This window comes from Delphinapterus leucas, chromosome 15 (genome assembly GCF_059928025.1).
Source record: "Delphinapterus leucas isolate spDelLeu-1000000601 "Yukka" chromosome 15, BTC_Dleu_Yukka2, whole genome shotgun sequence".
Classification (NCBI taxonomy): Eukaryota; Metazoa; Chordata; class Mammalia; order Artiodactyla; family Monodontidae; genus Delphinapterus; species Delphinapterus leucas.
In genome coordinates this window covers 47,275,675-47,290,017 of record NC_143143.1, presented here as the reverse complement: position 1 = coordinate 47,290,017, position 14,343 = coordinate 47,275,675, and the positions used below count along the sequence as shown (strand labels likewise).

The following is a 14,343-nucleotide window of genomic DNA, read 5'->3' as shown; positions in this document are numbered from 1 at the left end:
TTCAGAACCCTTAGATGGAGCATACATTTGACAAAAGCATTTTTGATTCTATAAGGTATTCTACATCGAGATAAACATATAATATTCTTTTGTAATATAATCTATAGAGAGCAAAGGTCACTAAAATCACCTTGCTTCTTAGGTATAAACTAAGACAGGAAAGAAAGAGAAGGAAGACTGATTTTTAAATGAATAATTGAAGCTCCGATTTAGTCAACAAAGATCAAAAACTAAGCACTGTATTCCTCATGAAACTTTTAAGAAGTTCATTTGTTGTATAAATTAAGGAGGCTGGTTACACACTCTAAATGTATTATATACAGAACTATATTCCTATAAAACCATTTCTTCTCAGATAACAAAAAGATTTCACACTTTGAAAAATAAGATAAAGTAATATAAAATAGCTTAAAGAATATTTACCTTTATTATAAATTTGTTTTAAAAAATGAAATCCCTATAACCAAATATTCTTATTCATTTATGAGATTTCATTCATCATAAGAAAAATCTTGGATCGCTAATAAAGTATAATCTTTAAATGGTATGTAAATATAAATGAAAAGAGCTGGGAGACCCCTATTTACTTGATATGCAATGTCCAATTAACATTCTATTTGCATAAAAAGTAATGGAAGGTTTGCCTACAAGAGTATACAGTCAGGATCAAAATAAAAACAAACAATATTTCTTCTGAGTCCATTCCTGCCTCCACATTAAGTATTCAACAATTTAGCAAAACCTCAAAAAACAAAGATGAAAAAAAAAAAAGCACAACTGAGTACAAGGGCAAAGTTAAACTCAGGAATGACAATGAATTTGCTATGATAAAAATTACGTGATGGAAAAACAGAAGGAAAAAGTACAGGATAATCTCCCTAAGAAGAATGCCCATTTTAATTTTTTATTATTTTTTTTCTTCCCTTCATAGAAAGACACATTGGCTGCCTTTGAGCTGTTTTCCCTACCCCTTCTATAGAGCTCAGTGCCGTTTCAAAGATATATGATTATGTGCCCACAATTCCAAAAATACAGACTTTGATCTGGGAAAGGAAGGAAAAGATCTAAACATGATTTGGAGAATAAAAAACACAAAACAAAACAAAAAAAGACCCCACAAATACGAGCAAAATTACTTTGTGGCCCAAACCAAAGACTGCCTTATAAATCAAACCTTAAAATTTTGAATTTCAAGGTAAAGCTGCTTTTGGTCAAAACTAAACTGTTTCAGTCAGACAGAATACATTCTCTTCATACCTTCTGACAAGCTCGTTTGCATACGTGTTTATATTCCTTGGCTTTGGATTCAGAATGATAACCTGCACCTGTAGTGAAAAAAAAAACAGTCAATTGTCAACTGTCATTAAGATATCAGAGACCTTGCTTATATTATATAAATAGCTCATATAAACTGATGCTCTCCTAGTGACAATAAAACTATTGTCCTAAGTGCATGGAGTCTTAAAAATCTAACAGCTTCTTTCTGCACCATAAGCCTTTTTAATACCATGCCTTATCTCCTCTTTCAAAAGCTATTTTCCTACTAGAGGCACCAGAAATAGCTTATGTCCCCAGAGCAGCTTCGCCAAGGTCACCTCTCCTTTCGAAAACTTCTCCAAAGTTAGGAGTTTTTTAGCTGGAGTTGATAACCCAGGCAGTGTCAAGGACAGAGTCCCTCTAAGTTCCTCTCTGTTGACCTTTGTAAAGTCCCTGCCAGAATTCTTAAGAGTGACTTCAGAAAACTAGGTAGTTTCTGAATAATACTTGAAGTTGAGGGGTGTTATATCCCACCTGTCAACAACCACCACCAATATCACCATTCCTACCCAAACTTTTCCATCCGCTCACCCCTGGAATGTAGCTCAGGGTGTCTCTGAAATCTCAGTGATAGTATATTCACAACTGCCTATTAGAAATCCTGGTGGTCCCTGTCTCTTAATCGAACACCCAGCAACTTCCTCAAGAGAATGGCTCTGAAATCTGTTTCCCTAAAAGGAGTAATACTTGCTTAGTTAGGGACTTGAGAATAACCTAAACAAGAAAGAAACCAAGACAAGAGCCCTTAATCAAAGTTCTTTAACTTTTTCTGAACCTCCCCCTCAGCCCCCATCCCAGCCCCCTGCTGGGCCCCGAAGGGGTCCAAAGTAGGGAAGGTTAAAGAACTACATCTCTGTATAGCTGATTCACTTTGTTATAAAGCAGAAACTAACACACCATTGTAAAGCAATTATACTCCAGTAAAGATGTTAAAAAAAAAAAAAGAACTACATCTCTAAGCCTCAGGGCTTCTCCTGTGAGACTGCAGACTATCACATGAACTTAACCCACCTTTCACCAGGGCAGAGAAAAAACGAACCCAAGAAGCTATAAGGGACCCAAGAGAACAGAAAAGATGCCCAAACAACACAAATCCATAACACACGCAAATGCTAGTCCCATTTCTCAAGCAAACTCTGAAACTTCACAGAACCTGCGCCAATATTTAACAGGACTCTCTTCATGGTTCTCTAATAAATGATCCCAGGTCTGTTGTCTTAGCAGGCCCCAAACTTTGAGCAGTGTTTCCCAAACCATGGGATACTATAGCCAAATAGATAATTTTAGTGTGTGGATAACAGCACTACTAGCATTAACATATCAATCCTCTACTTAGAATAGGGAAACCATCTCAGCATGACTCCAGGAGATCTTTAATACCTGATTAACACTTGCTAATTCCTCTACTTAACAAAGGAAAGGTAAGCTTAGGATCTAAGCAGCTGACAAGCAACAGAACCTAACTAAAATTTAATCACACTGGGGTTTTTTTGCACTGTGTTTAAATTATTTTCTCTTCACGCATGTTATACCAACATTCCACTTAATTAAAGATAAGTTTCATCTTTAAAATGTTAAGGTTAAAAAGTGTTTATCTTTTTTTAATATTAGGTAAAATATAGGTAGTATACAGATCTGGGGCAAAGCAAGAATCTCGTACTCAAATGACTAAAACATGGGCAAGTCTCCTTTAGTGCTAAAAAAAAAAAAAAAACACTTTTAAAATCTCTACACTGGAATTGAAATTTTGTTCCTTAAATGTACAAGATACATAATGCTGCATAATCAATCACTCTATCTGAACTTCTAATAATTTAGAAGGGGAAGGTCACCCTTCATCCATACAATTTCCTGTCATAACCCAGATTTCCTCCTATTACAGCTGGCCCCCGGCACCAACTTTGTCTAAGAGCCACAGCCATCAGGGTGTGTCTGAGACAGTGGGGAGGCCACAACGACTGTCACAGAAGGCAAACCTTTCCAACTAATCAAAAGCTCCACGTTGTTGCTTTTACACATCTCAGTCCTTTCTTGGACATTTTTCAAATACTCATTCTGAATGAAATAACTCACTGGGTACTATGAAAGATGCACCACCACCATGGTGTAGTAGAAAGAACACTGGACTAGGAATCTGAGTTGTTTCTATAAATTTACCTCACTTCTTTGAAAAATCATTTGAAAGAAAAGGAAACTGAACCTGGTTTTTGTTTTGTTTCTAGATTCTTCTGGATTCGGTTCTATAAGGTTCCGGAGTTGTCTGTGCAGTTTAGATACAGCCAAAAGTTAATGACCAGGAAGAACACCAGTTTGACAAGAAGAAACAATTCCACCCCTCACCCCGTATCAAAGCTAATCTTGCTGCCATCCTGCATGACTGTCTGAGGAAAGTTAAAAGGAGACCCAGCCATTCCTTCTTCCTTCACAGAGGTCATGAACTTTAGACGCTAAATGCAGACAAATAAAAATGGCTAAAGAAAAAGGGGGGGAAAAAAAAAGACCTACGTAGGGCTGCACTGCTTAGAAACCCTAGAGGCTTCGATGATGGGGACTCAGGGGTTGAACTCACTGTGTCTGTCTTCAAGGTACTCTGAAGTAGAGATTACAGGCTGATGAGGTGCCAAGAGCACTAGACTGGGACTTAAGGGCACACTTCAGGGTGTCTCAGCCTGGCTCTTGTACGAACTAGCCATGTGGCTGAAGCCACTTAATCTCTCTGGTTTTAAGGTTCCTCTTTTATAATATTAAAAAGGCAAACTAGCTCTAAGACTGTGTAAATTATACTCTAAGATGGACAAAGTCAAAAATGGGGTCAATAAAATTTTTTCAGCAGCATTATTTTTAAAAACACAAACCAGAGTTTAAACAATTACTGTGTCTGGTTTTAACAACACCTAAATATGGGGTAAAAGTAAATAATAGAGTAGGTGAGTGAAGGAGACAAAGGAAGAGCCGTCATTATAAGATCTTCTAAGTGGGGAGCTAGGGGGAGGCCCTCACTCTATGGAAGTCAGTCTCTTTGGTTCCAGCTCCTCTGGCAGTTTGCCTCCTCCAGATATGAAATTCAATTCCTGGTGTACTTCAAGGCAAGGGAAAAAAACATTATTTTCATCTTCCAACTCACCCACTTAGAGCTTACCTGCATGCACCAACACAAAGCCCCCTCGCTTCTCTTTATGGGGCTGCTTTGTTTCCAACTCTTTAGCTGTTATTTTAACAGCCGAAACCTGAGATGATCTGGAAGGTAGTCCTTCTCCAGAACTCATCCCCTTCTCCATGGTCATTCTCCAAGATCACCATCTTCTACTGGGAAAAGAGCATACTTCCATCCAAAAGTAACTGCAGGAGAGGAATTACTCTAAAGGAAAACAGGCAAAGAGGGTTTGCATTTCTTTCCACTAACACACACGTAACATACAAATTTGTGCACAGATAACTTTCAAAAAAAAATTAAAAACCTAATTTTAAAGTTATTTAACTGGGTAATACAAAGAATATACAAAGGTTAGAATTTAAATCTGTCTGTCCACTGACAGCAGTTGCTTGAAGTCACATAAACAAAAGAACTGTTGTAAAAAGACTTCATATTGAGTCCAAAGACATTTTATCTTTCATTTTATCTACATTGAAGAAAACCACAACATAACTTAAATATCACTTTCTACTCCCTCCAAACCAAATGCTAATAACCTCTGGGACATTCTAGAACCACAGGCAGTGCTGGCAACATCACTGAGCCTTGATATAAAGCCTAGATTGCTGCTTATTTTTTTCTCCAGGTTTATTGAGATATAATTGACATACACCAGTGTATAAGTTTAAGGGGTACAACATGATGATCTGATACATGTATATACTGCAAAATGATTGCCACAACAAGGTTAGTTAACACATCCATTACCTCACATAATTACAATTTTTGGTGTGTGGTGAAAACATTTAAGAGCTATAGATTGCTGCTTGCTTAAAGAAATGAAGCAACATACAGATTTACATCTGCCTGTGAAGAACCACTTAAGAAAAACAGTGTAATACTTCACAGCTCAATCAAAAGACAAATGCTGGGACTTCTCTGGTGGCACACTGGTTAAAAATCTGCCTGCCATTGAAGGGGACACGGGTTCAATCCCTGGTCTGGGAAGATCCCATATGCCGCGGAGCAAGTAAGCCCGTGCACCACAACTACTGAGCATGCGCTTTAGAGCCCACGAGCCACAACTGCTGAAGCCCGTGTGCCACAACTACTGAAGCCTGTGAGCCTAGAGCCCATGCTCCGCAATGAGAGAAGCCACCGCAATGAGAGAAGCCAACACAATGAGAAGCCTGCATACATCAACCAAGAGTAGCCCCCGCTCATGGCAACTAGAGAAAGCCCACGCACAGCAACAAAGATCCAACACAGCCAAAAACAAATAAATTAATTAAATACATTCATTAAAAAAAAGACAAATCCTAACAAAATTATATGACTAAACCAAGAAATTAAAATAACACTTGCGCATACACTTGTTAATTTTCATGAAAGCGTTATTTCTGAGGTTCTCAAAAGATAAATGATAAAATACAAAACTTAATAAAACAAATTACAAGCAACTTAAACCACAAAGTTTCCAATTTTTCTCACAAATTCACAAGCTTCTAGCAATCTTGGCTTAATAACAATAACGATGGCAGAACACACTTCAGACTGGGGAAAAGTGGATCATTTAAAACTCGACAGAGGGCTTCCCTGGTGGCGCAGTGGTTGAGAGTCCGCCTGCCGATGCAGGGGACACAGGTTCGTGCCCCGGTCCGGGAGGGTCCCACGTGCCGCAGAGCAGCTGGGCCTGTGAGCCATGGCCGCTGAGCCCGCGCGTCCGGAGCCTGTGCTCTGCAGCGGGAGAGGCCACAGCGGTGAGAGGCCCGCGAACCACAAAAAAAAAAAAAAAAAAAAACTCGACAGAGATTTGAAGAAAATACCAGAGTCATGTGGTTGAAACTACTTAAACACCTAGATTCACACTGTTAGGTAAAAATGTATACCTTATTCTAAATTGAGAAATGGGGAAGGAGGAGCACAAGTCTTTTCTAATAGAAAACATAAATAGTAATGTAAAGAGTGACTTAGCCAACTAGTCCAAAAGAACAGTGTTACTCAAAGTGTGGTCTGCAGACCAGTGCTTACCAGTCTGCAAGAGATTATTATTTTATTCATATACTAATTGCCTTATTTTTTTTTTATTGGAGTAAAATTGCTTCACAATGTTGTGTTAGTTTCTGCTGTACAGTTAAGTGACTCAGCTATATGTATACCTATATCCCCTCCCTCTTGGACCTCCCTCCCACCCCAGCCCCCATCCCACGAATCTAGGTTGTCACAGAGCACCGAGCTGAGCTCCCTGTGCTATACAGCAGGTTCCCACTAGCTATCTATTTTACATATGGTATTGTATTTATGTCAAACCCAATCTCTCAGTTCATCCCACCCTCCCCTTCCCTACCTGTGTCCACATGTCCGTTCTCTACATCTACGTGCACATTTTCAATAAACAATGTGTACAGTTTTTGTAATTCTTTTCTATTTCCTCATGTTTTGTTTATAACTATATTTTTGAAACAATTTTATCTGCTACATCTAATAAAAATATAAGCTTTTACTTTTATCTTTCATTCACAGTTCCATATCTCTGTTTTGTTTTGAGGTTTTGTGGGTTTTTTGTTTTGTTTTTTTTCATTTTACAAAAGAAATGGTCAACAAAGGATTGAAAAAAATTTTAAACTTGGTCCTTCACACCAGAAATGGTCTGTGAAGCACTGCAATATGGTATTTTAACTTCCTTTAATTCCTGGTTAAAAAGAGTTCATTTAATTTTTATTATATGTCATTTCATTTAAAGGACAAATAATTTTAAATCATATATATATGCTGTTGTATTAAAATGTTTACATATATTCATAAATTTTGATTACAAAAGAGTGCTGAGCTTAATTACATAACAGTGGATTAAAATGCCTGTTTTTGTTTTTGTTTTAGGTGGTAACTCTCTCCCTGAGGATGGATTTTCTTCCAACAACTTCACAAGGATCTGCGTCAATTACCTTTATTTGACTTTGGTTATTTCTCTGAGATAGGTTACTATTTATTCCTGTGTCGGTTGACGAAGTCAATTTAAATGATTAGCAGTTCATCTGCCAGTCTATACCTGCCATGAGGTCTGGCCTAGCCATGAAATGATCTTGGGCCCACTTGTCCCACAAACATAGTTGTGTGAAAACTCAGGCTTTGGAAAATTCAAAGCTTCAGTTCAAATGAAACCATATCCAAGCAGTATGAGCTATAAAACTTACTCTGACTCACGGTCATCAGATGCATTTTTTTCATGAATAACGTTAGAACATCCACATTTTATAATGAATAAGGTTTGATGTAATACGCACTCTTAATATATGTGAGAGATTTAAAAACACTACTTCTCAAGCTTGTCTGAAAAAAATAAAATGTGGAAGATGAATCAATATGCAATTTCTTAAGCAATCTACCATCCCTCAGAGACTATCTGAAATTTTTTTATTTAGCAAACCATGTCATCTCAATAAACTCCTCCAAACATGCTGGCCCCAAAGTTCTGCTGGACTGGGAAAGGAACTCAAGTAGACAGGCTATCCAATGTACAACTCTGGCCTCCAGTTCCCAATGGTTACTGGAATATTTTTAATTCAATTAGAAATGAAGCAATTTCTACTCCAACATCAGTTTTTGTTTAACTCAGAACCCATTAAAAGTCTGACCTTCCTAACAAAATTCCAACAAATGTCTCAAAAAAGAAAAAGACAAAAGGGGGGTGGGGGGGAAGTGGGCAAATCCCAGTTTACAGAAAAATTATATAACAGTCTAACAGATCAAAAGATGCTAAACCAGGCTTCCCTGGTGGCACAGTGGTTGAGAATCCGCCTGCCAATGCAGGGGACATGGGTTCGAGCCCTGGTCCAGGAAGATCCCACATGCCGCGGAGCAACTAAGCCCGTGTGCCACAGCTACTGAGCCTGCACTGTAGAGCCCGCGAGCCACAACTACTGAGCCCGTGTGCTACAACTACTGAAGCCCGCGTGCCTAGAGCCCGTGCTCTGCAACAAGAGAAGCCACCGCAATGAGAAGCCCGCGCTCCACAACGAAGAGTAGCCCCCACTTGCCGCAGCTAGAGAAAGCCCGCGCGCAGCAACGAACACCCAACGCAGCCAAAAATAAATAAATAAATAAGTTTATATTAAAAAAAAAGATGCTAAACCTCACTCAGAAGAAAAATGCAAAATAAAACTACACTCACATATCATTGGACTAGCAAACAAACAAAAAAAAAGTAAGATAACACCATGTTTTGAGGATATAGGGAACCAGGGGTTCTCATACATTGCTAGTAGCAGCAACTCAACATGGACAACTGGGCAAAATAAACCAAAATTATAAATACACACTGAAAGACTGTCTGTAATGGGAAAGATATGGACCAACAATATGTCTTGATGGACGTGCTTAAAAATAAATGCAGCTCTTGGAAAAAATGAGAACGTTCTTGATATACAAATATGAAATGACCAGTCTTGAAGACATTTTAGCAAGTAAAAAACACATGGTACAGAAGTATATGCAGTACCATATTTTGAGGGAGGGGAGAAAAAAATACAGTTAAATATATATATGCAAAGCACAATCTGGAAGAATATATCAAAAAATAGCATAATAGTGGTTACCAGAAGATTTGGGTGACTGGTGGACAAAGGAGGGATGGAAATTTCACTGTTCACCATTGTGTACCTTTTGATTTTGAACAATCTGAATTCATTACTTACAAAAAAAAAAGCTTTTTTATACATTTATTTATGAGAACACAGGTAACTAGCCAAGTCCAAGTCCCAAAATAGGGCAAGCCTATGGGATCCCACTTCAAACCTTCACTAAGAGGAGAAATGCCATATTCTGAAGGTTCTCAACACTCATCCCACCTACAGAAGGAGTAGACAAAAACATGGCCAATCAACAATACTGGCCAGGGCTTCCCTGGTGGTGCAGAGGTTAAGAATCTGCCTGCCAATGCAAGGGACACAGGTTTGAGCCCTGGCCTGGGAAGATCCCACATGCTACGGAGCAACTAAGCCCACGTGCCACAACTACTGAAGCCTGTGCGCCTAGAGCCCGTGCTCCGCAACAAGAGAAGCCACGACAATGAGAAGCCCGCAACGAAGAGTAGCCCCCGCTCACCACAACTAGAGAAAGCCCGCGTGCAGCAACGAAGACCCAACACAGCCATAAATTAATTAATTTTTTAAAAAATACTGGCCCAAGAGGTCTTTTTTGGTTTTGTTTTTCTGGATCTTGAACTTCTAGGGCCACACAAACCCCAGATAATCCTAATTAAAAAATAAATAAAATTAGTATTTGATCTCTACAGTTAAGACTAAGGAGTAAAAAAATAAATCATGACCAAAGATTGACATCAAATATATACCATCCTTTTCTAACTCACCTTGTAGTCATCTTGGACTGCACCCAGTTTCCAAATCCTATAGATTTCTTCTCAAGCGTTTAACTTCCTTCTCCCTACTGCCTTGACCCTTGTTCAGCTCACATACCTCTTAGCATAAGCATTACAAAAAGCATATTAACTTTTCTCCCCAAATCCAGGCTGTCATAAAACAACCATCTACAAAAGGCTGCCAAAATAAATCTCATAAAGGACAATGCTAATCAAGACAAACAGCATGCCAAAAGACATGAGCAGGCAATACATAAAAAAGGAACTATAAACTGGATATCCAATATTAAAGAAAGAATATTCAAAGAAATACAAGAAAAAAGAAGAAGAAAGAAATCTAATTAGCACTGTATTGCCATCATAAACTGATGTACCCGTTTTGAAAAGGAATGTGTCAGAAAGTACCAAGAGCCTTAAAATATATAATTTTGTATATACCCGCTCCCCAGAGATACTTTATATATGAACTAGTCTATATATAGACACAAATAATAGTACCATGGATTCCTCTAAAGAGTACTGGGAGACTGGAGAAGAGGGAGGGGCAAGGATGAAAGGGAAAATTGATTTTCTCCTAATAACATCTCATATTTGAATTTTTTTTAAGTGGGTACTATTTACTAAAAAGAGAAGATTTAAGTTCTCTATCTCTGGGACCAACATGAATGTAAATTAACTTGATTATCAAGGGCAGAAGATAAACTCAGAATAAAACACTTTTTTTGCTTCAGGGACTTTTATGGCACTGATTTAAGGTCTAAATCTTGACTCTATTTCTCAAGATTGTTTCATTTTCCTACTGCATGTGATGACACTATTTTTTTTTTTCCATTAAGCCATTTAGAACACTACCACATGTCCCGTTTGCCTCTGCTGTTGAAGTTTTTCACTGTAGATTTACTTTGTCTTTTAGAAGCAATTGAAGGAGGAAGGAAGTCATGGAATCCATTCATCTTAAGAGAAAGGCTTTTCGAGAAATCCAGCCCTTAAGCTATAGCAACTGATGAATAAAGAAGCATTTTGTTGCTCTTAACATCATGAGATTGAAGGTTTAATGCCTCATTAAATGAGCTCCAAAACATACTTATTTCATCTTTGACCCAGTAATTCCACTTGAGAACATTTTCTACCAAAATAATTTTAAATACAGAAAAGGTTTTATGCCTTTTATGCTGTGTTTAACATAGGATAATTTAGAAAAACAAAAATCTGGGAGCGACTTAAATACCCAACATAGAGAAATAGTTAAGAAAATGATAATCTATGTGTTTACGATCAACTGGTTTTTGAAAAGGGTGCCAAGGCCATTCAATGGAAAAAGGACTTTTCAACAAATGGTGCTGGGAAAACTGGAGAGCCACATGCAAAAGAATAAAGTTGGACTCCTACTGCACACCATATACAAAAATTAACTCTACATAAATCAAGCCCTAAATGTAAGAGCTAAAACTATATAAAACTCTTAGGGAAAAGAAAACAGGAGTAAATCATAATCTTGGATTTGGCAGTGGTTTTACATATGACACCAAAAGCACAAACAACCAAAAAAAAAAACCAGATAAACTGGACTTCACCAAAATTTTAAACTTTTGTACTTCAAAGGACACCCTTCAAGAAAGTGAAAAGACACGCAATCTGATAAGGGACTTGTGTCCAGACTATATAAAGAACTCATACAACTTTAAAATTTCTTTAAAAATTTTTTAATTCAACTTAAAAATGGGCAAAGGAATTGAACGGACATTCCTCCAAAGATATACAAAGGGCCGATAGGCACAGAGAAAAGAAACTCAACATTATCAGACATCAGGGAAATGCAAATCAAAACCGCAAGATACCATTCCACAACCAATGGAATGGCTATAATCAAAAAGACAGACAATAAGTGTTAGCAAGGATATGGAGAAATCAGAACCCTCATATCCTGCTTGTGCAGGCCACCTTGGAAAACACCTGGCAGTACCTCAAAAAGTTAAACAGTTACCACATGACCCAGCAATTCCACTCCTAGGTATACATCTAAGAAAACTGAAAACATACGTCCACACAAAAACTTGTACATGGATGTTTATAGCAGAATTATTCATAATAGTCAAAAAGTGGAAACAATCCAAATGTCTATCAACTGATGATGGATGAACAAAACGTGGCATAGTTATATAATGGAATATTATTCAGCCATAAAAAGGAGTGACGTACTAATACATAATACCACATGGATGTACCTTGAAAACATTATGCTAAGTGAAAGAAGGCAGACAACAAAAAGCCACATATTATACGATTCCACTTACATGAAGTATCCAGAATAGGAAAATCCATAGACACAAAGTAGATTAGTGGTTGCCAGGGGTGGGGGAACAAGGGGAGGGGAGATCAATGGTGAGTAACTATAACGGTACAGAGTTTCTTTTGGAGGTGATGAAAAAGTTATGGAATTAGATAGTGATGATGGGTGCACAACGTTGTGAATATACTAAAAACCACTGAAATTTAAATTTAGAAGGGTGGAATTTTATGAATTATATCTCAAAAAAATCCATGTAATAGACACAATGTATAAAACATGCTTTTTGGTTAAAATCACATTTTATACACATACATTATGATCCTAAGTAGGTTAAGAATATGCTATCTTGGGGCTTCCCTGGTGGCGCAGTGGTTGAAAGTCCGCCTGCCGATGCAGCGGACGCAAGTTCGTGCCCTGGTCCGGGAGGATCCCACATGCCGCGGAGCGGCTGGGCCCGTGAGCCATGGCCGCTGAGCCTGCGCGTCCGGAGCTTGTGCTCCGCAACGGGAGAGGCCACAACAGTGAGAGGACCGCGAACCGCAAAAAAAAAAAAAAAAAGAATATGCTATTTTTTAAATGTAGGGAATTCCCTGGCAGTGCAGTGGTTAGGACTCCCAGTGCTCTCACTGCCAAGGGCCCAGGTTCAATCCCTAGTCGGGGAACTAAGATCCAACAAGGCACACAGCGCAGCCAAAAGAAAAAAAAAAAGTAGAAAGAAAGAGATCAAAATGTTGGGCTGGGGCTGGTGGAACCACAGATGATCTCTTTTTAAATATTTCTACATTTTCCAGATATTCTTTAGTAAGCATGTACTGCTTTGTATAAGTGGGGGGAAAGCTTTATTTAAACAAAAAAGCAAATTATTAAACTCCCAAGTGTATGAAAATTCCTTAGCTTAGTATACAATGATCTCAGTCACATGGTCCCCAAAATACCTTTCATTCCCCTCCCCTACAGAGGCGAATCAAGTTGAACTCCCTCCTTCCGGAAACACGATGCCCTCTATTTTCAGGGCACCTCCAGTTCCTGTTTTCCACCCTCTCCAGTTGCTCCTTTTCCATCTTCTTGGTCCTTTCCTCTTCCTTCTCCACCTGAGCAGTAAATGCTAACGTTCCGCGGGACTCTAACCAGGCCTCTATTACACTATAGGGCTTCTTTCCCCCACCTGCCACGGAGGACCAGGGCGCACACCCTCGGGTCTCTACGAGCCTCGAACTCGGAGAAACCGCAGCCCGAGACTGCAAGGTGGGTGAAGGACTGCAAGGACTCCCTCCCCACACACAGACAGTCCCTTCCCCGGAGAGGGAATGAAGCCGCCAAGCTGCAGCCGCTGGGAGGGGCCCGACGCGGGCCCCACGCGCGACCGAGACTCGGGGACGAGGGACGTCCCAAGTCCCTTCCTCCAGCACCGCCCCCAGCAAGGGGCATCCTGCGCGCCGCCCGCACCCGGCCCCGGAGAGAACGTCCCAGCGAGAGCGCGGCGCCCGGAGAGAGGCAGCGCACGTCGGCGGCAAGGGCGCGGACAGCGTGAGAAAGAGAGACACTCACCCGCGTCAGCCCCGAGCCCTCACAGCACCGGAAGTAGTCACCCACCCGTTGCCAGGGTGAGGAAGCGAAGGTGACGTCAAGGTTTTTCATTGGCCGTGAGCATAACCACGTGGCCGGAAGCAGGCGCCCACACTCTGCTTGGTCTCCTCCCTCTGCCCCGGAGTGGTTCACCTGGTCGGGGAGGTGCAGGGAGGACACCACCTAGAGCCTCGTCGTAAGCTGCGCAGGCGCCGTTGCCTCTCTCTCCTCGGCTGTGATCTTATCTGGGTGGTCGGCAGACTAGCGATGTGTTGCGGAGTGAAGTTAAACTAGTCATCATTTATTGAGATGTCACTTAAGAGCTTAATTTCATTCAATCCTTGCAGCCCCCCCACACAGTAGGGAAAACTAGAGTTCTGCCTGGATTACATGTGAGAGGAAAGGGCTAGCCTTGCCCTGGGGAGAAGGAAAATGCCGGTGGCCTTTCTTTTAGCCTCTAGCATCTAAGACCAAGACCTAGTAACATTATGTAATCTCCTTAATGTTTCCTTGTAACTATTAACATGAATAGTTACCATGTAACTGTAACCGAAAGTGGGATCCGGCTGCTTGCCGCTCAAAAGCAAATAAAGAAGAGGCAAGGTTGGTGGAAAGGAAAGTTTGCTTTATTTTGGATGTTGGATGTTGGCAAGCGGGCCG

General features: G+C 39.9%; 1 protein-coding gene across 6 annotated transcripts in view; it reads right to left on the bottom strand.

The window, feature by feature from the left end:
* Positions 1-13,732, bottom strand: part of TASP1 (taspase 1) — a 238,846-nt gene extending 225,114 nt beyond the window's left edge. For 3 of the 6 annotated variants that reach the window (XR_002647452.2, XM_089896556.1, XM_089896557.1), the window contains exons 1-3: positions 13,666-13,731; positions 4,457-4,675; positions 1,258-1,325 (exon numbers count right to left, since the gene is read on the bottom strand). Coding sequence is in view for 5 of the 6 variants with exons in the window: in XM_089896556.1 (XP_089752682.1) it covers positions 1,258-1,325; positions 4,457-4,601 (213 nt within the window). In the remaining variant the exon portion in view is untranslated. Of the gene's footprint in view, positions 1-1,257; positions 1,326-4,456; positions 4,676-13,665 lie in introns of all 6 variants that reach the window. The other 3 variants (XM_089896555.1, XM_022594130.3, XM_089896558.1) reach the window with 2 other exon arrangements.
* Between the last annotated feature and the right edge of the window lie 611 nt (positions 13,733-14,343).